At 36.1% G+C, this 24,801-nt stretch overlaps 1 protein-coding gene across 1 annotated transcript in view; it reads left to right on the top strand.

The window, feature by feature from the left end:
- Nucleotides 1–18,486, top strand: part of LOC105218479 (lachesin) — a 40,907-nt gene extending 22,421 nt beyond the window's left edge. The window contains exons 6-8 of the mRNA XM_054227408.1: nucleotides 8,804–8,923; nucleotides 9,204–9,377; nucleotides 17,910–18,486. Of these exons, the coding sequence (XP_054083383.1) occupies nucleotides 8,804–8,923; nucleotides 9,204–9,377; nucleotides 17,910–18,394 (779 nt within the window). The 3' untranslated portion in view covers nucleotides 18,395–18,486. The remainder of the gene's footprint in view (nucleotides 1–8,803; nucleotides 8,924–9,203; nucleotides 9,378–17,909) is intronic.
- The last annotated feature ends 6,315 nt before the right edge of the window (nucleotides 18,487–24,801 follow it).

Below are 24,801 nucleotides of genomic sequence, written 5' to 3'. Positions count from 1 at the left end.
CCGGCACTTGAAGGCCACGTTACAGCTTTTTTCGACAATCGGAAGCCAAAGAAAATAAATAATAAACAAAATAAACGTATGAAAGAGAATCGAAAACTAGAAAAAAAATCATTAAAAATGGCTTAGGGGCGAAATGATATTGGCAGTAAAGCCATGACCCATATATTTAAGCAGTTTTCGTTAATTGCATTGGGAAGAGTTCAAGGCGGCAAGCTTTACTCTGACAAAAACATGTTTATATATTAGTTGGGTTAATTAAATTGAAGTATAGCATTCAATACAAAGACCGCTGGCAACCGCATCGAAAATATATAATATCATACTATTTCATTCCTTAGGAATGCGCATAACGGAATCGAAGATAGCTGTTACCGTCTTTTATCTGCATTAGTGATGCAAAATCATTCTAATTAGATCAGCAGACTAAACCTCCAATAAACTTCTAGTTTTGGTAGAATTAGAACTTTGACAGCAGACAAAGTAGAAAGATATTAACGCCACTTACCTGAATAAAAAATTAAGAAAACTTTCTAATTCAATTAATTAATTTTATTTTATTTATTTTTAATGTTATTGCACAAAGAATTTTGTAATACAAGGAATGATTTTATACTCTCGCAATTTGCAAAACTCAAAGTATTGAGGATAGGAAAAGGTCTAGCTTGAGTAATCAGTTTCCACGAATTCATGTTAAGACAACACACAATTTGAACTTGTCTTCGACATAAAGTCCACTGGAATAAGAAACCCGACAGACGTTGCCATGCATGATATTTCAAGCTATTAGGATACTAACCAAAGTATTTCTTTTGTTGGGACAAACTGGAATTAATATATAAATGGATTAAAGATTGGTACACCGACTGAAGCAACATCCAGTTATAAAACATTTCGCAAAAAAATGTTTCCAAAACAATTGTATATACTTTTAGGCGGTTTGTCTACAATAACAATGGCAACATCTATTTTTGGCAAATATAAAACACCTTAGAATATATAAATTTTAATTTAATTAAATGCACTATTTAAATTGGACAGAATGATGACTACAAACCATTCTCGAATCCAGCTGAAGAAACACAAACAAATTTCAATCAAATCGACAGTGACATGCACACATACAGAAGAATTTTATGTATAAAGATATAGTTAATCCTGGAATATTTTTGCCACCCAACTGCATCATATCCAATCCAATATTACACGTTCACTTTATTTTCCTCACATATAATTCGGCATTAGGTATAAAAATCTCTTTAATTTTGTAAATTCTTATATTTTAGGTATATGGGACAGAGGGGAAGTAATTACCCAATTTTACCCATTTGTAACAGAGAGACACATTATAATAAGGAAAACTCGGAGGAGATCTTTTTAGAATATCTGACAGATCTGTCTATATTTTCGGTAAAAAAAATGGCGTGAAAAGTTATAATCCGGTTTTAATAGTTTTTAGACGACCACTGCCACGCCACTAATGCAATGTTTGTATGAAGTTTTGTTCCGATATATTGATTGATTCTTGATTTATATATTGTTCAGTAAACGAATCAGTGAGAGTTCAAAGTTGCAATATATGGAAATATATCAATAAAATGCTAAAATCTAAACTTGACTAAAATCGATCAAACAGTTCCTGAGACATGGTTTTTGACCCAAAGGTAGACGACGCCAAGCCAATTTTTAAATGCTTATACCAATATGAGTACAGCCTTAACGTACCATCTTTTCTATAAAAATTAGCAATTTCGTTAGTAATTTAAAGCACTTTTAGGCTTCCTTTAAATGGCAGATTTCGATTTCGATTTCGCTCATTTTAACACCATATAATAAAGTGCTGGAACAAAATGTCTCTAGTAAGTCTGATTGATATAGTTGTAGTATCTTACGAAATATATGCGAAAAATCTATTAAGGGGCAAAACCACGCCCTCCTATAAAAAAATTACACACAAAGATACCACTCCATACTGAAACCTTATATCTAATTTTACTTTAATAGCTTTATTTGCAAAAACAATCAACCAATGTTCTCTGGTTATGTTGATAGAATCCTAACTCTTGTAGAAGAACCATGAAAAAAATTTACTTCAAACAATATTCATTAAAATAAATAAGTACATACAAATTAGCACGAATCAACTTTTAATATATAATACACATACACGCCGTACAACTGTCAAGTAATCATTTGATCATAATAACAACAACGCGCAAGAATACAATTTGTTTGAAATTGTTACGATGCTTAAAGTCAGCTTTAACTCGGGCATTCATAAAATTAACAAAACAACTTTGCGGTTTTGTCTATGGTTGCACCCCCACATACAGGCAGATGAGTACAGTCCAGTCTGTGTGTATGTTTTGCATGAATCCGCAAATACCTACATAAATACTCGTAGATATGTACAAACCGACCACATCAACCAGTTATATGTTGGCCTCAAAGTTTTTTTCCTACTTTTTGCCCACCCTCTTCCCGAATAGCCAGGATAAAAGCGGTTGGGACAAAGCACATTTCTGCTTTTCTTTTCTGCACAGCAGCCAACGGGTAATGACCTCGACCGACAAATAAATCTAGAAATGTGTTTTAAAATAGTTTAGTATGCAAAATTGAAGGGGTTTCTTTGTACGTCTGTATGTAAATAAATATTTATAACATATATATACGTATATATATTATATACATATTCATATGCATGTGTTCAGTGTAAACTTCGTGAAAAATTTTCGTTTTACTTTCACGAAAGTTTAAATTTGATTGTTGGGTAGTTGTTTTGATACTCTGGAAAGCCAAATGGTGTGTTCGCTTATGTGATGCCTAAACAAAAGGGAATGGTCTGCTACAAATTTGGTGTGAACTCGGCAATTCAACAAGTTCAAAACTTTGTAGATTATTCTAGCCCTAGCTTTGAATTTGATTGAAGATCTCTTCTAGAGCTAACAAGTCTAATTCAACGGTATAATTATTATACAAGGTGGTCAATTTCGTGTATTTATATTTTAATTTCATATTATCTAAGCAACTCGATTTCACAATATTGACTTAAGTTTTTCCTCAAACTAGAGCATCCCATTAACCCATTTTGGCATGTCTGTCACCCTTTGAGGACACATTGTCAAAATTTGACATTTTGAGTTTTGAGGTTACTAAATCATATCCCACGTTATTTTTAGTTCCACCCTTAAGAACTGGAAAGAGAACACATTCAATTATCCATGGTTGGCCAAGGGTGCTACAGGTTTACGCAGATCGACGTTCATATGTGTTATAACTATTAACTGTCCATTTTCATAAAATAAATGAGCTGTGGTAAAAACCACCTGTATTTTGTTGCTGTGGTAATAATGGAAAACACTTTTTAAATTATTAAAGGATGGACGTTCTGGTCTATTTTGGTTCCGGACTATAATGAGAACGACCAGCTTTATCCATCCCGATGCATGTCTCGCTAATCACATAACTTCAAGTTTATTCATCCCTATGTATCAATTATTACTCAAACTAGATAATCACATAATGCATTTTCAGATAGATTATTGACTACCATGACTCAATATTTTAACTTTATGAACGCTATGAAAAGTAATAGGAGGAACTAGGTAATCTGATAAATTTACATGACTGTGAAGCCCAATAAACTGTAAGGGGTATAACAATTATGAAAAAGAGGGTCTTTAAATCTGTCGTATAGCATCAAATGGACTGGGAACTACATTTTCGAATTAAGGTATATAACTCTGTAGCGTATTGTAAGATCTTCAAGATAAAAAGATGCTTGTTTCAGGCGACTAACACAGTTTTAAGAACTAGTTAATATTATATAGAATTCTTAATGTCAATAAAAGTAATTATATAACAAATATGCCATTAACTCCATATACCTACATATCAATGTGCATCCCCTCTTATTTACTTATTTACATATTTACATATACTTAAGGCATGGCTGCGTTAATGTGGTAAGCTCAACTCAGTAAATAAGCATAGAGCCTATATTTCACCAGCTATATACTATATATATTTAGTTGAAAATATGTCTGTATATACTATGTCCCCCTCACAAAACTGTGAGCAGCATGTAAAGTCTGAATTAACACGCCGGCCACACATTGTGCACTTCACATATTATTGTCCCTGCCTTTGTCTCCATATTGTTGGCTAACAATGTTGTTTGCACTTTTGTCAGACGGAAACATCAGTTGCATTCGCCACTGTTGTGACATGCATTTGGACTTATGTCCAATGGTAGGACGTAACTCACTTGGTATTTATACATTATGCATTCACTTTAATTAAATGTGTGGGTTTGTAAGTATAACTGTAGATATATATACAAGCACATATGTATATGAATATGTAAATATTTAAAAAATTTGTAAGGTTTTCCATTCATTCTTGACGAACTTTAGGCAAAACTCATTAAAAGTAATATAACAACGGCTATCAAAATTATAAAATCAGTCAGCTGTCAAAACATAGTTTTTATTTAATTGTGTCATACATAATTCAATTGTTTTTTCGAGAGCTGAATCAAATCCCCAAAGTCAGTTCGATATCAATTAACCGCGTAAAACAACCGTTGAGCATTCTAAACGAAATTGCTCATCAGATGGGCTTGGGTTAACATCTTTACAGAATTTTGCTGACAACAAAAGGGTCTACGTGACGGATCTACCCGCCTCGATATCCGATGAAGAACTGTCATATGTGCAACATTCCTGAAAATATTTGCGGACTGTATTATACAGCAACGAAGAATGTGGAATATCTTTCTGTAACTCTAAATAACAAAATATTTTAAACCTCGAAGTTTAAACCTATTCCATTGACCCATAGAAGGATTTAAATCATACCATTTTTCAATATCCTGCATATCATTGGAATATTCTACCGTTTAAGAGAATTAAATTACTTATTTATTATTTTTAACATATTTATATCTTGAAGTGCTCTAAAGCTTTCCATTATGGGGGAGAATATTTCAGGCAAACCTTTAAAACTCTCTGTTTCAACGCTGAATTTCTCAAGGATTGATTGCCAGATTTCATTCACATGTTGCACATGTCACCCTGGTTGCATAAACACGCTTAAGTATTTGCATAGAAAATGGAGAGCTTCAATCTGCATTCATTTGTTGCACAGTCACGGAAATGCCAGCTAAAATATAAATTTTTATTTCCTTGCTGCAGTTCAGTTGAAAAATACCAGACAAAACCCCAACGAAATGGTCATCAACAAATTTTTAGCAATAAAATTAAGCGGACAATGTAGAAAGCAAAGCTGTTTGCTGCACACAAACAAAATGAAAAGAGAATATGTACGAGAGAATATGCAACAGTATATACACACATATGACAACTCAATGTAAAAGACATATGCAGCTTGTCCAGTGAGACAGTAAAGGACGTCACCAAGCACATTGTTCTTAAATTAATATGCATAAATACGTACAAGCATATGTCTGTCAAAGTGGATGCATATAATAATATATGTATATACAGACATATATTCCTAATAGACTGATTTAAGTAAATTCTTTGTGAGGACATAAATTTCCTTCGCAGTACTGTTTTGGAATATAAACGTTGTCAGTTGTAGAACTTAACGTTGCTAAAGACGTTCATAAAAAATTATATGCACAATACAATTGTTCAAAATAGATTCTAAAAGTATAAACTGTTAACAGTTTCACTATTTTTCTAACCACCATTCAACCACAGCCCTGCTTACCTTTCAAATAGTGCACTAAATATGTATTTCCATTGAGTCTGCTTTAGCTGCTGACTTATAAGCATACACTAAAACCTTTTCTCACAAAAGTTAATTAATTAATTAACGAGGCTTTGCTTGATGAAAGCGATGATTTAGCTCGATTTACCATTAATTCTTAATCGAATACAAGTCGAGTTGGATTGCAATGCAACTATGTGAGTTGTTGTCCACAATTTTAAAAATTGTTTGTGGTTATTGATTGCCATCAGCTGTTGAACGTTACAAACTTCTTCTGAATAGTAACAAAAAGTCGTATAGCAGCTGATCGTTAATCGAGTAGCTGGCTGTGCGAAAAGCAAAAACTAATGTACTAACTATATTTGGGTGTGCGAAAAGGCTATTACGCTCTTTCATAAGAAGTAGTATAACAAGATCTTGTCACTTAACCCAGTTGACTTTTTGACAGTATGCTAATTGTCAGTAATGCTAATTGGATAATTAGTAAATTACTCAATTATATGTTAATCGAGTACTATGCCGAATTAAATTACTGACTTTTTCAACAAAACCTTGTAAGTATAATGTTAGCATTATTAAACACCACATTAATGAAGGAAAATATTATTATGGAACATCAAAAGTTGTAAAAACTATAAATACCTAAAGCATTAATGAAAACTAATAACGAAATATATAGATCTGTTATTATTTATAAAAATTATAATTCCACTTTTGAAGTCGAAGACCTCATCTTCTGATTCCAATTCCATATTACACATGTAAACTCTTAAATAAACAAAATCCCAGCAAGATGTAAACATAAAAGAGGTCATTCATACAGTCAGTCCGTTTGAGTCTACTAAATTAATCGGGGTACATTAAAAATGTACTACAACACTGCGAGAGTAAAAGTGAAACTGTAACGAATGCAGCACATTGTATTCGGGTGTACCAAAAGTATAACATACAAACATCCGTACAAATTTACAATACATACAAGGATATATATACCCCGGTAGTTGATTTTATAAAAGACTGGCAGCGAGGCTAAGCGCTTTAATCCGCATTATTTATAGCATAGAATTACCCTATACGAGTAGGGGGAAGCAAACAGCCGTAAACTGGCTAAAGAGCAGCTGCAGCGACAGATAGGATAAGTCAGACGTGTCCTTGCCGGAGACAGATGTTAAAATAGCAAATTCCCAATAAAAATGGGTAAACAACAATAAAAGGGCAAATACTCGTTTCAGTCAAATCGTTAGCCACACTTAGTGGCAGTGATGGGAGGAAATGGAATGCTCTTTAGATTCCAAATAATAACAAAAACACCATTTATTCATACTGAGTAGATAAAAATAAAAAAACGCTCTCTAAATATTTACGAATATTTATGTATGTCTGTATGTACGGTTCAGTGTCAGCTGAAATGGTGTTAAAGTCATGACATATTCGTCGAGTGTGTACAAATCATCCCTGCGGTCACGGTATACCATTTGTAACGGTATGCTAAAATGACCGTATTGACAATACGACAAGAGACATTTAATCATTGTGCCGTCTGAAGCATGTTTACGTCTCCTGTTTGCCCTTCGATAATCGAATGACGAATGAGGTAACAAAATGGCTGACTTCATGAGTGTTATCGATAAAAAACATGCTTTTTGGTTATACATACCTAAATTAAGGTCACGTATGAGTTATAAAAATGTCAATATTTTAGTATTTATTGATTGTCTTATTGGAAGTAATGCTCAAAAGCTTCGATACCGTTTTTCGTAGTGTTGTAATAACGATTACATTTTATTTATTTCATAAAATATACGTAAAGTAAATATTTGGAAAGATGGAAATAACGATAATACATATAATATAACGAGACACCAGATACTGAAACTTATACATCATCTATTAATGATTGGTATGCACCTTGGTCCAACACGCCGTAATAGAGTTGAACCTTCAGGCACGCGATGTCCGTATCGAATAACAAAACCATTGCTTTCAAAACTGTGTTTTTTCGAAAAAACGAAAATTTTTGAAACACAAAGTTGTGATCAAAAAATCGTTCACACATCTAGATTTCCGTGAGAAGAAATATTTTCCATTATTTTTAAAATTACAGCAACATCTAACTTTATAAACCTTTGGTAGACACAAAACCTCTATTGGTCATATGTTTAACGCGATCTTTTAAGCACAAGCGTTAGGTTAAGGATGGTTAAAAAATAAGTACAAGAGTCTTAAAATCTCTCTATGAATGGCCTAATGAGAAATCCACCACACTACAGCTCTCAGCCAGAATAATCAATGGGATGTACATGAGGCCAGTTGGAATAAACCTGACACTTATGATGCTACAGGCAGACAATGGTCGAAATCGGTTCACAATCCCAAATACTTCTTATATATCACAATTCGATAATTCATCTGAAACAAGAACTAATGAATCGGAATAAAACTTTGCACCAATACTAGATTGGATATATGGCATCGCTCAGCAAGGCCCCTGATATCGAATATGAGGGTCTTAGTGCCTATCGAATTTTTTTATCGAAACCTTTCGAATGTTTTTGAGAAGCTAAAAATGCACATCTGCCAAAAATGTATAAAATTGGATAAATACTTCCCCCCAGCTTCACCAAACCTAATATAAGGATTTTCAAATTTCCGGTGGGCTTCTTTTACCGTATATAGCGCTTAATATATCAGATATATTCAAAATTAAATATCTCTTGAATAGCTTGGTGTCGAAAAGTGTTTTCGTTATTCTAGGGAGCTTACTTATTTTAAATTTAAGTCATTATTTTCTATATACTGTTCGGGAATATTTGGGGATAGCTTAGTCAAACATCAAGAGCTTCAGCTATGCTTTTCTTTCTTCATTTGCTCTCAGGCAATGTGGTAACTCGAACCTAGAAACACACCATACACGTCGAATAAATTGTTTCGCAAACAATAATACACATTTACAATTATTTATAAACACGAAGCCACTTCATTGATTGCACACAATAAATAGCAATGTAAATATTATATTTCAGATTATATCGCTTACTAACTGTATCAACTAATCTTTAACTTTTCACAGTTCCACCGTCAATTAAGGCTGTCAATCAGCTGTTGGGCGCCCCGGTTGAACGTGAAGTCACACTCGAATGCATTGTAGAAGTGTTTCCGAAACCGCTCAATGGCTGGTATCGCAATGAAGGTAATGTATATGCACTTAAACAGAATGCAATGGCAGTGACGTCTCGCCTCGGCTCGTCTCATACCGTTTCGTCCGTCGTCCTCATGGCGTCCTGCCTGCTCTGCAATAAAAACGTAGCAACTGTAGTACTAAAGTCAATGTAATTGATGTAATTGCCTGTCATTTCTCATGCAACTCAATGTCTTTTTCTGCTTCTATATTCTTTTCCCCTTTTTTCTACCTTACTTGTTTTATCTTTTCGTCGCGACTATCAATGTTGATGATGCTACTATTCGGATAGGTAACTTAAAGCTGCATAGTAGCAACAAGTACAACATATCGGAGGCCATGATTAACTTGTACACGTGGCATCTCAACCTGACAATACGTCATCTGACAAAAGCCGACTTTGGCGCCTACACTTGTTCCAGCGTCAATGCGTTGGGCAAAAGTGAAGCGCGAATACGACTACAAGGTATGTATGAGTGTAGTATGTGCAGTATTTTTTAAGTGTGTAAAATATAAAACAGTGCTTGGATCACCCATTCAATCCCTGTGAGGAAAATTTCACTCGTTCCGTACCAGTTTCTTTCTTTTTAATTTAGTATGTATTATTGGGAAGTGCATTATATCTCTGGCTTTATTAAATAGCATTTTGAAATATGCGCGTTTCCTACAAATAATTTCCTTGATAAGTGATATCACTCAAATATTTTTAAAATAGGTGTTTCTCGAAGATTTATAAGAACTCTGTTGGAGTAACTACTAGTAGTTCAGATAGGTACCGGGTCTTAGATTTATGAGTAGATATCATCAACGCTGCTCATATCAACTTCGATAATGTCCGAATATCAGCAGACTCTTGAATTTACTTCGATTCACAGACCACGTAATTGCCAATTTCAATATCTACAATAATTCTACTACTCTCACTTGACAACAAAGAGAAAGCGGCATTCCTCAACAAAATTTTTGGGAATATTTCACGCCGCAACAATAACAACAACACCATATATTCTAACCAGTAGACCTCTAACTAGCATCTACCACAGATCCACTCCATCGCTTAATTACAAAAGAAATAAGAATCGATCTAACTCCTCTACAAGATAACCACATCACATCATATCATGACAAAAGAAATAAGAACAAAGAGAATAAAACATCCGAACGTTATGCTTACTGACATAGCCTATATTAATCTATGCCGTCGCTGTAGATCCGTGACCGATGTGAAGACATTATTGGATTGATTGCAGTGTCGTTTTCCATACCGCCAATCTTAACCACTATATATTGGCAGAACATGTTAATAATTAGTCTAGAATACTCCTCTGATTACAAACTCCTCTTATAAAGACTATTGTCAAAAGTTGTTTAACCCGAGTGAACTACAAAAAGACCGCAACATCAGTAAATTACAAAAAAATTATAGGATACTGCAAGGCTTACAAAAACTGGTTTACTTTAGAGGGAATTTAAGCGAGGAATCTTACAAGATAGCACTGTATATTTCCTACAGGGATACATGCACGAGTGTCTGATCCAAGTTTAGGTGGGAAGTTGAGAGTTTGAGAGCTTAGATGGATGGATTGGATCGTTATACATTGCAATTGCTTTGCCGGCACTTTTTTCCAATCTACCCAAATGCATATGTGTCGGTACAGTGTATATTCATTTATATGCAATCATGTATGTGGCACCATAATGAAGGGTATCATATGAGCGGCAAATAAGCCAACCGACCAACTACAACAACCACGAGTGCTCCTATCTATTATGCTTTCTTTTGCCATTATATGAGCGCGATAAATCAATGGGGATTTTAGTGAATGGCGAACAGTGATGCGGTGCTAAGTGTATGTAGCATGAGTGTGGGGTAGGTGAGGCAATATCTATCAAACAAACCGGCAGCCAGCCAAGGGGTTTGTGTCATTGTGTTGCCTCCCATCTACAACTCATAGATAAACTACTCAGAGCGACTGATATGTGTGCATGTAAGCCATACAGCTCAGCGGTCCAATCCATTCAGATGCTTTGGCTATTGTTCCAAGCGGCATCGGATCGAGATTCACCTATCGCTCTAGATACTGTTGGCTCGCATCGGAGGATATGTATGTGTGTGTGCGTCGCACGGATGTAATACATCCACAATGAAGTATGGCACAATTTGGTGAAAAGTTTCTTCTTCGACAGCCGTTCGACAATAGATCTACAGCCATATCCGCTGCCAGCCGTCATGGCCTCAGCTTCAGCCTCATCTTCCGCCATAAAACAATGAAATTTGCTGCACACACATGGCATGTGTATTCAAATAGTATATTAGTTTAATGTGTCTAATGCCGTAAGGGATTTTCATTTCACTCGTCGATTGTCGATTGCCAGCAAATAGAAAACAAAAACACCAAAAAACCACGCCAAACAAAAACAAACAAAATCACAAAGCCAATTGCACACATATGCAAGCTGAGAACCCCTGCAAAGAACCGACACAACGTCAAACCAGCTAGCATATGTAGTCACACACACACACACATCGAAAAAGTGGTTTAAAAGACTTCTTTAACCGAAAATCGGTTTTACCGACAGCGCCGTTGTCTCTTTAGATGTAATAAAATTTCATTTAAACGAATGAATGTGCGTCCATTCGATTTTATTGCCATTTCTCTCCATTCACTATTCGCCATGCGGGTGACAGAACTGTAAATTGAATTCAAAGCTACTATGTGTGCATATATGTGTGTGCTCGCTCCTTTGCTTTTTACTCTTTGGCCAACCTAGACTGTTGGCATTGTTCTGGCTTCTAAGCGCAGCTCATCGGTTGCATATTTGAAGGTGGACTTGGATGCGTGTGAATGCGCTTGTGTACATGTGCCATTGGGTGCGTGCTCTGAAGAAAAATTATTTTCTCACCACCACGATTTAAGTGGGTAATGCAATGTGGAATTGTTAGTATTATAAAAGCTTTTGGCTGCAATTCGTGAATTTATTTATGACAGACAAAATGCGCCATTTCGTGCAGCACTTGCTGCGCTCTCCAGCAGCGGATATTTTCAATGTCAAACGGTACATTAAATAGTTGCTGGCAAAGCTTAAGGCTATGAATTTTATGTAGTAATTTGTAATCGCGCAATTTTCAGTGCAAAAATGCATTTGTCTGAACTTTAAAGATGAAATTCTTCAGTCGCATTACAGCATAGAAGTTATTTCTTACGGCGGAACCGTCTGAAAAACGTAACTGAGTAGTTACTGTTTGAGGTGTCAGTATACCTAAAAATTAAGATTCGGTAAATAAAATGTATCTTACAGCAGTTATCTGAAAAGATAATTATATATAGAACTCACCGACCAAACGTACAACTATTTAATCTGAGTAGGCGATATTCATTTCAAGTTACTACAAGGTTTCTCCCAGCGAAGAACACATGTAGATTTATATTTGCACAGCTCAAATCGAAATATTATAAATATATAAACTCTGACAACTCTTTCCCAGACGAATTCATTATCCTCCTTAAATCTGAGGCAACAATTATGTACAATTTATTTTAGATCACATGAAGGTGTGAAGGATCACAACACGAGACGGATGGGGTATAGCCCTAGAGTTGAAGAGGAAAGCGAGACGCATGTACAGACCAAAAACGAAAGAGTCAGAAACGTTTTTGGTCTGACAATTCTACGAAAAGATGCGACGATTTACAGAAGGTTTGAAGACCGGAGGATCTTCAGAGGTGATCTAGCGGTTGATGAACAGTACTGAATTTCTGCAACCTGCTGAATAGCAGTGAAAGCATAAGACCAGGTGATGGCGAACGCGATGACCTGACTATGAAGAAAGCCCAAAGCCGTGGAGGGCGATGGATTGCCTGATATTGTTTGATATGGTCGGACGAAAATATGAAAGTATGAAAGTATATATTCGAACCCAAGGTTACTTTGCCCAACCCATAAAAAGGGAGGGCCCACATAATGCGGATTGTAGCTAGACGTTCATCCGCCGAGGTCTGCCTCCACAAATCCAACACCAATGACCGCTCCTTCATATGGCCGCAGTAGTAAATGTCACAAGGACCCACCTTCTTTCGTCCGTTCTGACTTTAGCTCGTCTCCAGATGTCTGTTGGCTACCCAGAATCGTTCCTGGTCACTCCCAATTGAATATCCCTGGCGTACGCCGATGATATCGATATCATTGGATCAACAATTGCGGTGGTAGTTCTGTTTTTTCCAGACGGGATAGGGAAGCAAAGCGTATGGGTCTGGTAGTGAATGAGGACAAGACGAAATATCTCCCATCATCAAACAAACAGTCAGCGCATTCGCGACTTGGCTCTTAGGTCACTATTGACACTCATAACTTTGAAGTTGTATACATATAATTTCGACAAAATAAAGTCTTCACTTGACATTCTTAAACCAAACTCTACAAGTCGCTTATTAGTCCCTGATGTATGGCGCAGAAGCGTGGGCGATGACAACGTCCAATAAGACGACACCAGGAGTTTTCGGAAGAAAGGTTTTGCGGTATATTTTTGGTCCATTCTTCATTGACAACGCTGAATACCGTAGAAGAGGGAATGGTGAACTGTACGAGTTATACGGCGACATTGACTTAGTTCAGCGAATAAAAGTGACTATATGACGAAAGCACTTCAGCTTTGAAAGTGTTCGATGCAGTACCCGCTAGTGGTAGCAGAAGAAGGGTAAGACCTCCAATCCGTTGGAAAGACCAGATGGAGAAGGACCTGGCTGCACTTGGTATCACCAATTGGCGCCACTTAATGCGAATGATACGCTGTTGTTAACTCAGCTATAATCGCGTAAGCGCTGTCTATACCAATAAAGAAGTATAAGGTTTATAATGGTACACGTATCTCTTAAACATTAAACAACAACTTATGAGAAAGTCGAGACCTTTCAATTTATTCTGTAAGAATTCGCATACTATATAATATTTATTCACAAATATGTGTTTGACTCTAGAGTCTAGAATTAGAATCTCATTCAGCGGTAAGAGGTCCGTTATATGAAACCCTGTCGTGATCATACATATCACCTCTTTTCTATGACAAAACTAATCAGGAATATAGAATATTCCATTGCTGATCTCTGGACCGTGAATAAAAAGTTTGTTCGGTAATTTTTGTTAGCTCAAGTATTTTCATCTATGTTTTCATTTGTTCCATGAACTAAATATTAATGTAGAGGATGGCCCCATAAATTACGTCACACGAATTTAAGGACTTTTTTTTTATGGATTTATCATAAAATAAAAAAACAGGTTGTTCTATTTATTCTTATATTTATTGAATAATCTTTAATAAAATCAACATTTAGTTAAATATTAAAGTACAGAGATAACGAATGACTAGTCAAGAAATAATAGATACTTAATTATGCTGCTGCGTGATCGGCGTGGTACAGAGCAGCCAGTCGTCTAGCACCTAGCAGCGCAGCAGAGCGGGAAACGATATTGCCCTAAATTTTTAAATGTGATGTCACAAATCTTTTGAAATCCTTAAATTAAAATAGCAAATCAATAAATTCACTCTTTATCCAAAATAAACGAAACAAATATTAAATATTAAAATTTTAAGATCTTTCAAAAACATTTCTGACTTTTTAAAGACGTGATATATATCTTCTGCCCTTTCCAAGCTGAAGCGCTTTCGTCATTCGAACAACATGACCTAGCTAACGTAGCCTCTGTCTTTTTATTCGTTGAACTATGTCAGTGTTGTCGTATAGCTCATCGTTCCATCATCTGCGGTATTCGCCGATGTCAATGTTCAAAGGACCATAAATCTTCCGCAAAACCTTTTTCTCGAAAACTCCTAGTGCCGTCTTATCGGATGTTGACATCGTTCATGCTTCTGCATCATAAAGCAGAACGGGATAATAAAGGACTTGTAGAGTAGTTTGGCTTTGGTTCATCGAGAGAGGACTTTAACATTTAAATATCCACTCAGTCCAAACTAGCATCTGTTGGTAAGAGCGATTCTGCGTTGGATTGCGAATTGTCACAGTATTATTAATTTAGGACAATAAAGGCAAATAAATTAAATTAATAGTATTCGTTATATGAATTGACAGGGGAGAGACAAAATCAGTTTTCGAATCCAGTACATCGCACGATCGGGCCGCAATAACTAAAAACTACAGCGCTCAAACGGATTTCGAGATTAGTATTATTAACTTCAGGCTGAAATATACCCATGAGCACTTTTTTCAATGCAACCGTCTTTGAATTTATGTCGTACCAACGGAACAAAATTTGGCAGGGCAGATACATAAAAAAAATCGGGACAAAAGTTAATATAAATAATTATATGAAATAAACAAAATAATTTTTTTTTTTTATTTAACAATACTTATTTTAAATTATTTTACTTCCGAGTGAACTTAGTTTTATATCTCATACAAAAAACATATGTATTGTCCGAAAGTTAAATAAAAAGTAGCAATGGGACAGGCCAGGGGAGAGACTTTTTTAGATTTTGTAAGGAATATCAGAAAAAGTTGCGTTAATTATGCAGCAAGCTGTAATGTTATTTAATACACTTTATTAATATGATGTGATTCATTTAAAAAAATAACAACATAAAGGACAAAAACAATACTTTAAGCTGATTACCGCACAAGTTACCTCTTATCGTAGAATCACCCATATATAGATTTATTGTTCAATTTAAAATTATTTTGTTTTGTTTTGTATTATGACTCCGTGTGACTACTGCCTACTTCTAAAAATAAATAGCCCAAAAACCAAGTTTGACAAGTGTTTCGACAATTAGAAGAAGCGCTGGCATAAGTGCGCAATATCCAATGGAGACTATTGGAAGGCGACAACATAAAAGTAGAGGATTGATTAAATACTTTTTTTTTTCAAAAAACAAAACTTTCAGTTATGTTTTTTTCTATGACACACAGGACCTGACTCCGGAACCCAATTGTTTTTGGTTTGAAGCTATTAGAGAGTACCAGTCAGAGAACACCACTATTGGTAAAGGAGAAGTACAGGGTGTATACACTTATTAATGCTCGTATAAATATCCCACTAAACCATATTTAATAAGAACAATTCTTCCGATAATAATCTCACCTAATAATTCGTCACCAAAATATAATTCAATTTCAATTTGGAGCGCTTAACTTTTAAATCAAACCAAACTTTAAGTTGTCAGACCTGGATGTGTGTGTGTGTACCTGAAAAAGTACGTTGATGTCTGCACCAACAACTTCTTAACAGCTCTACCGGAAATTTTCACATTTGTCAGTTGCTCAAATCGTTCTCCGTCAATTCAACGCCATCGCGAACGTACACACACAGACACCAATGCATATGTATGCACGTAAAAATAATCTTCTTATTCCATATAATAATAATAGAATGCTGGTGACGGTGAAAATTTCCTCAGCTTGCGGTGATTTCGCTTCAAGCAATGCAACTGCAATCACCTGCGGAGGAAGGGACCTTGCAGAGTTGCGGTGCGATTGCTTTTTAACCTGCCACCAACGCGCAGGAAATAACATTTCCACAAAATGACTGAAGCCGAAAAACCACATGACTCACAGAAATGCAATAAAACGACCGCAACCATTGAGGCAAGCACGAAAGGAAGGAAGGAAGAAATAAGAACCATAGAAGTCAGGCTCACATCTCACAGTTACCTATGCACCTTCATATGTACCTACGGCTGCGGGGCAATAAAACTGTCTGCCAATAATTGTGCGAACTGGCTTGAAATGCGAAATTATAGTTTGCGGTAAAGCGCTAGTTGCAAATGGGTTTTGAACCATTCTCCGAAATATTTATGAAATGCGTATTGAAGTATAGTGAGTTCTCCGGTTTTCCTGCTTTAATGAGCTCCTGGTTGTGCTGATGTACTCATATGGGCTCTTGGTATCCTAAGCCTGGGAAGTATCAAAGAAGGAAACGTGTCTTCCCCTTTAACAAAGAAAGGAAAATTTGTCCAGCTACATAAATCAGATAAATGGACTTTGAATATAATGAATTCTAAGACTTTTACCAATCTATCAAAATTAAATATTCGCACAAGTCTTTTATATCGTATATCGTATATCGTATTATATACGACGGCGTTGAGTTAGTTTAGCACATAATAGGAGATCTTTATTCCCTTCATTACTTCACACGCGGTGAGGTTAGGGATCAAGACAGAGACTAGTTGCCAAAGCTATTTGAAACAAGGCAAAAAGGAATCATCCAAGCACATCCTCATTCAAAGTCCAGCATTCGCCAAACTTAGAAGTACCTCGGCACATCTTCGGCGAACACAGTGGAGTGACCGTAATCGACATTAGACGACTTAAGAAATTTATAATAAAGTCCAAGCGATTTGTCGAATCATATGTAGTGATCCGTCAGGAGTATCCAGGTGTCACAAAGGACTGTCGAATCTGTATAAGTGAGACTCTCTGCAGTTGTGGAGATCTACCCCTTGACGTAACCTTACCTAACTTAAACGCGTACCGCGAATTCCATGTATGTATAAGGACAATGTGGGCTAAAGTTTAACTAACAAAACTGCAAACGAGGATACGAGCTAGAGATTGGGAAAGATAGGACTTGTCTGTCTCTCTCTCTCTCAAATATGATTTTAGTTAACGTCAAAAATACTTCAACCTCTTTGATGGTTTTATATTAGAACAAGTTTTTTTTTCGTAAAGTAAATATCGGTCATTGGTAAGATCAAGTTGATTGTAGTAATGTAGATAGAATAAAAACTAACTTAGGCACTAAATAGCTCTGAAACAGTGAGATGTTTTTGGTGTCCTGAGGCCGAAAGAGCACTGTATTTAGATGTATGTAAGTGGGTCGCTTATTACGCAACCAGCGGAGCGAAGATTTTTTATATTTTAAATTCATATACTATATTTCAACTAAAAACACTGTGATTACAACTGAAAAAATACTAAATTATTACCCAAATAGCCCACGCAAGAAAATAAGAAATAATTTTAATTTACGCTATTTGTTGCAGAACTGCGTTTACCGCCCAAACCGACAACAACGCCAACACCTTACGTGTACACCACACCGAAGCCGCGTCGCAAACCGCCAACGAACCACCAGAACAAAGGACTCAACGAAGTGGTGCGCGCGAAGGAGACCCATCACGTCACAAATCAAATGCAGGAAAATGACATCTACGCCGGTCTGAGTGGCACCGGCGGTGCCTTCTTTGGCAGTGCCAACACGCTCAGCAGCAATGGAGCGCTGGGCGATGCTACAGGCGTTGCCCTAGGTAACGGTAATGCGAATAGCAACAGCAACAACAATGGTAATGGGAACGGCAACGGCAACATGAACAGTTTGAATAGCGGCCTGACAAACGGAGCGGAAGGTAAGTTCAAAAAATTTGTTATTTGTTGTAATGCAGCAATACTTACATTCAAATGTACATATGTTATGTACTTACCGTTAGCGGGTGGAGGATGCAGGCTCTTGGACACATGCCGAATGTAAGTGGCCCAGTAAACAAGAGAGCAACTGCGAAGTGAGCGTCAAGTCAAGCGTTGAACTGCTAAAATGCACACCAATCGGTGCAGGTTTGTAACGGTGTGCATGTGTGTGTGTGTGTGGCTTTTATGAAACTACACAATTTAACAACTACTTGGGTATTTGAACTCAGCGCACTGTTGTGAAGCTTAACATGCCATACTCGAAATCTCGAAGATGTCTGTAAATCTTCTTACTTCGTGTAGTGCATTGTACATGTGTGCAACCGAATGATGTTGCATGCACCACTCGACAACGTCATTGACGTAATTTGGTGGCTGAATGCTTCGTTGCACCGTTGCGCCATTGCTTTGGTGACTGACTTTCTAACTGAATGCACGCTGCATTCATACGGTCCATTCGGCATTTTGACGCAGCGCACACAGCATCGATGCAACCCTGTAAACCTAACCTCACCAAGTACAGTCATTGTTCGTCGTGATGTACCGCAAGACATGTTGCAACGATGCTGTCTAACATCCCTATGGTATTGCAGCAGCAGCAGCCAAGTGGCATTAGAGTAGCAAGAGTGGAGCATCTTTACCTCTTATGCACTTCAACGCCCACATGAAGTTAATTTTCCAGCAGTCAGTTTCAATTTCCAATGTGTTCGAGTGCAAAACTCAAAAACCGGTTAGTTATGTGAATAACTGTTGGACGAAACCAGTATTCTATCCGTAATACTAAATGGCACCAAAAACGTTAAAATTATTGTTAAAAAGACTTTCTTGGATACCAATACTTTTCGTCCGTAGTTCAGACTTAATTTGGTACTACCATCCTTATCAAGAATATGGCTTAAGTTCTCCTCATATTTCTGGTGTGCTGGCGAGGGACCCAATATCCTGATTCGTCCCGGATTGCCTTAAGGATTTTTTAGGATGATCATTTTCCTGTCAGGTTATACATTTCCTGCCGAAAACAACTGCTGTTGGAAAAAGGTTTCTATAACCTTGGATTTTGGCCGGACCGGTATTCGAACTCCCTGTTCTCTTGGTTACGGGTATCCATGATAATAAAAAAATGACTATATATATAGGTAATATACTAAAAAGAACAGTAGCTTGTCCTTTGCCAAAACCAGTGTAAATTAGTTTGAAAGTTTGATTAGTATAGTTGGTAAATTATATTGATAGAGCAACTAGTAATTTTGTAAGTGCGACAGTTAGTTATAACTGAATATGTATTGGGTTCGGAACACAATATCAATTCTAACTAAAATGAACTTAAATTAAATTGAACTCGGGAGATCCAATTAGAGGTACTTTTTTCAATAGCCTGATTTGGCAGATCACGTGTGAGTCGTATCATTTTTGTTCAGTATGGTTTGGCATTTCATCATGAAAATACTTACGACTGAACAACGTTTATAAATGGTTCAACTTTATTACGAAATCCAGCACGCAGAGAAGAAGATATAGCAGCAATAGCTGTCACGAAGACCGTGGAGAGTCGAATAGGCGCCGTTCACAGCAACTCGGACTGACGTATGGAACGATTTGGCGCATTTGCAAACGATGCATGTATCGCTGTCAAAGAATTCCAAAAAGATACAACGTTTTCGACCAAACTCTGTACAGCTATGGTGCCCATTTCTGGCTCAATAGGTATGTAAGCAAGCAAATTTGCGGCATTTGGGACGAAGAGCATCCTAAAGAGATTCAAAATCTGCTTTTTTCATCCAGAAAAAACAAAAACGATTTGGTGTTGTTGTGGGTTGGTGGAATCATCCGTCCATAAAAGATGCCGATCAATGGCGATCGTTATCCCGACATGATAACCGACTTTTTGATGCCTGAAATTCAAGTTCGTGATTTCGGCTACATTTGGTTTCAACAAGACGGCGTCACTTCCCACACATCGCATATATCAATTGATTTATAGAGAGAACACGTCTGTGAACAGATAATTTTACGATTTTGGCTGGTCGATTGGACAACAAGATCGTGTGATTAGACACCGTTAGTATTTTTCCTGTTAGAATATGTAAAGTCTAAAGTCTAAGCGGACAATCCCGTTTGACTTTGGCCTTGAAGCAAAACATCTCGCGTGTCATTCGCCAGTCGCAATGCTTGAACGAGTCATTGAAAATTGGACTCAACGGATGAACCTTCTGTGACGTAGCCACATTTGAAAGAGATACTCTTTAAAAAATAAATGCCAAAGAATATTCTTTCAAATGATAATAAAAATTCCGCACTAAATTTGAATTTTTCGTGTTCTTCTTTCAAAAAGTAGGAAACTTCGAAATGGATCACCCTTTACTAGTTAAATTATCCAAAGAATATCTCAACCATAATTTAAGAATTTTTACTCTAAACGTTTTCTACTAAATAAAGCTCCATCCTCCTTAGCTATCGATCCGTTGATTGAACGTTGAATTGTATATTCTTAGGTCTAAAACAATTGTTCCAGTAAATAAAAACTCTAATACTAAATTATACAAAGTAACATTTATAAGCTAGAACGAACCTTACCAAGGTAAATAATGTTAGAACTTTCGCGTATTTTGTTAAAACTCATGCTTGTGTTATCTTCGGCAAGCACGAGCAATAAATTATCTTTATTTGTGAAGTTAATAATCAGCTCTATGTGTATGTATCCTTTATATGTATCTTTTTATACTCTCGCAACAAAGTTGCTGTAACTTGAGTAAAAATTAAGATATCTTAATGAAACTTGGAACACATCGTCCTTGGGGCAGTGAAAGGGTTGCCTTTGAGCGAAATCGGACCATTGCCACACCCACAAAATGGCGAAGACCAAAAACACATAAAGTGTCATAACTAAGCCATAAATAAAGTTATAAAAGCAAAATTTGGAATAAGAGATCGCACTAGGAAGGGGCATATTTGGGTGTAGTTTTTTTGGGGAAGTGGGCGTGGCCCCGCCCACAAATCGGTTATTTATATACAACTCGCAAACCAATAAAGCTATATAAACCAAACTTTCTGCAGTCGGTTCTCTTACGTACTCCACCACACACCATTAAAATAGTTGAAATCGGATAATAACCACGCCCACCTCCCATACAAATGTTAGGTTGAAAATTACTGAAAGTGGGTTAACTCACTAACGAAAAACGACAGAAACAGTAAATTTCACAGAAGAAAGCTGCACTCAGATTTTTTTAGAAAATGAAAAGTGGGCGTGGCATCGACCACTTATGGGTCAAAAACCATATCTGAGGAACTACTCGACAGATTTCATTAAAATTCGGTATATAATATTTTCTTTACACCCTGATAACTCGGATAAAAATGGGCGAATTCGGTTAACAACCACGATTACTTCCCTTATAACTCAAATTTGAATTCCATCTGATTCCTTCGCTTTATCATATGTGTATAAGGAACCAATGAAGATAGTGGAATAAAACTTTACACAAATAGTACATATCATCTCTGACTTTACTTGTGAAAAAAATGTCGAAATTGGACTATAACTTTTCAAGGCCCCAGATATCGAACATGTTGAACTCAGCGCCTAAGGATAAATTTTAACCGAAAATTTGGGTAAATCTCTCAGACAATATAATTTAATTCAGAGGAAATTGTTTTCTGTTAAAAAAATTATTAAAATCGGGTCATAACATCTCCTAAAAATACAGTGGGCTTTATTCCGCAAATATGTATTGGTTAATATGTGAGATATCTTAGCAAAATTAAGTGAGCGTATAGTATTGGATATAGTGTACCCTGCTGGTGAAAATGGAAGAATTACCTCAGCCCTAATATAGTATATATTACGATTTTCGTTATTCTATTAATCTTTATGCCGAATTTATGGGTAAATTTTGTATGTTTGTAAGTTTCTTCAATAAATTGCGAGAGTATAAAATGTTCGGTTGCACCCGAACTTAGCCTTTCCTTACTTGTTTTATTATGGTTCTGTGGTATGGAATCCTAGTTACCATACCCATTCTGGTAAGCTAGAGTCCGTTCAAAAACATTTTTTATACTCTTGCAACAAAGTTGCTACGAGAGTATTATAGTTTTGTCCACAAAATAAAAAATAACCCTATATCTAACAAGTTCAAATCCGGATGTCTGACTGAGATATGTAAAAATTGAGATATCTTGATGAAACCATAAGAGGGTTAACTTCGGAGATGGGCGTAATCGGACCACTGCCACGCCCACAAAATGGTAATAACCTAAAACAATTAAAAAGCTATAACTAATACATACATTATATATTAAGCTATTGAAGTAAAATTTCATATGAAGGATAGCACTATGAAGGGGCATACGTGGATGTAATTATTTTGAGGAAGTGGTCGTGGCCCCGCCCCCTACTAAATTGTTTGTACATATCTCGTAAACTACTAACGCTATATCAAGGAAACTTTCTAGAGTCGTTTCTTTTAGGTACTGCCTTATACAGACCAAAACTGGAGGAAATCGGATTTTAACCACGCCCACCTCCCATACAAAGGTTATGTTGAAAACTACCGAAAATGCTTTAATTCAGTAAGGAAAACCATCAGAAGCCTTAAATTTCATTATAAAGATGGTACAAAATGGTATACAAAATTTAAAATGGGCGTGGTCCCACTTATGGGTTAAAAGCCATATCTCCGAAACTACTCGACCAATTTCAATGAAATTCGGTTCATAACATCTTCCTAGCTTCCAAATGTTTGTACTAGTAAAGTTATCGGAAAAGAACTTTGCTTAAATACTGCATTTATAGTGTGGCACCGCACTTCTCAAAATCGTCCAAATCGGTCCATAAGTTTTCAAGACCCTATATATCGAATATGAACCTCAGTACTTCTAACAAATTTTTTACTGAAATTATATTATAGTTAAGTTTCTCAGATATTTTGAAGACATTTTGTGGGAATATGTTTCTTCTAATAATATGTCTAAGTGCCAACAATGAGTGAAATCGGGTCATAACTTCATCTATCTCTCATATACTTAATATTAAGGTTTTCAAACTTTCAATGTATACCATATATTTACCGAATATGTGAGTCAAATTGTTTGTTATATTAATATATTTAAATAAATAAATTTCGAGAGTATAAAATATTCGGTGACACCCGAACTTAGCCCTTCCTTACTTGTTACTTTTTGCTTTAAATCACTTACATTGGGATTCAAGATTGAATCTTCCTCCGCATGCTAGTGATTTAAAACTTATAAATCTACATTCACTAGTCGTAGGGAAATGCTAGGCATAATATTTCTAGTAAAACTTCTCAATGGTTCAGTTTGTAGCTCTTTTTTTTTGTCTGATATCAAGTTTAATGTCCCATTTTGCTCATCTAGGAAACTTAAGACCATTACTTTTAAAATCTTCGAGAACAAATTTTGCTGTTGAAATTTTTCGGGCGGGAGGAGGGTAGTCGTTTGGGTTGATATATTTTTCTTATCTATTCTATCTACTAATCTTAATACTCTTAATAATGTTCTCTTAATGTAAAATTTTTCTTAATACATACTTCATTCATATAAATTGGTAATCAGAGTTATTATTTCGTTTTATTCTAACTATCTTGCATTTGAATTAAGCTTTCAATTACCGCCTTTTTGTTGATTTCCATTAAAATGCAAGCTTTTGAGGCTATAAAAGCTTATTTACCGAAAAACTCGCCGAAACAAGACGTTTCTGCTCAAGTCGCTCATACAAAGGCAGCCAGATGCTAAGGTGAATCTCTTGGTATTGATTACACAAAATCACTTCGCGTAAAAGTAATTAAAGAAAAATCATTAGAAAACTGTATGTGTACATAAGCACTTTTATAATTACAGCTACACTTGAAAAACACTGCTTAATTATAACTTCTTCCATGTGTAAGTGCGCACAGACTTGACTGGCGTTCCAGTGAAATAATCGGGTTTAACAGAGATTTAGTGTTGCTCATCGTTTTAATTAATTACATTGTAGCACCCATATTGGTTAAGCGAATTTGTCAAAAGAGCGCAAGCGGAAAAACACAGAAAAACTGCGACTAAAAAGGAATTGTAGCTTTTCTCGAAGTCAAAGCGAAAAGGCACACAGTTGGTGAAAAAACTCACGCAATGAGGCGCCCAGCTGCTGCGCACAGTGCTCCATAAAAAGTGCAACAATGTTGCAATAACAACAGTTGTTCGCACAGCAAAAAAACGCATGCGACAAATAAAGAAATAAAGCAGTACAAGCGCGCTTTGGTCTGGGTAAGCGCTGGAACTCGCTTTCGCCTTAATTGACTGCTTCAAACGGCTACACTTTCCGCTTTGCGGATGCCAAACAAAAACATTCAATACGAAAAAACAAAAATTTTAAGTGAATTTAGTAAATGCGAAAAACAACATAAAACAGCATTAATAATAAGCAAGTGCAATAAACACAAAAAGCTTTGCAATACAAAATATTTTTCCAGA

This window comes from Zeugodacus cucurbitae, chromosome 3 (genome assembly GCF_028554725.1).
Source record: "Zeugodacus cucurbitae isolate PBARC_wt_2022May chromosome 3, idZeuCucr1.2, whole genome shotgun sequence".
NCBI lineage: Eukaryota > Metazoa > Arthropoda > Insecta > Diptera > Tephritidae > Zeugodacus > Zeugodacus cucurbitae.
Note: the sequence above shows the minus strand (reverse complement) of the source record. Positions and strands in the feature narration are given on the sequence as shown.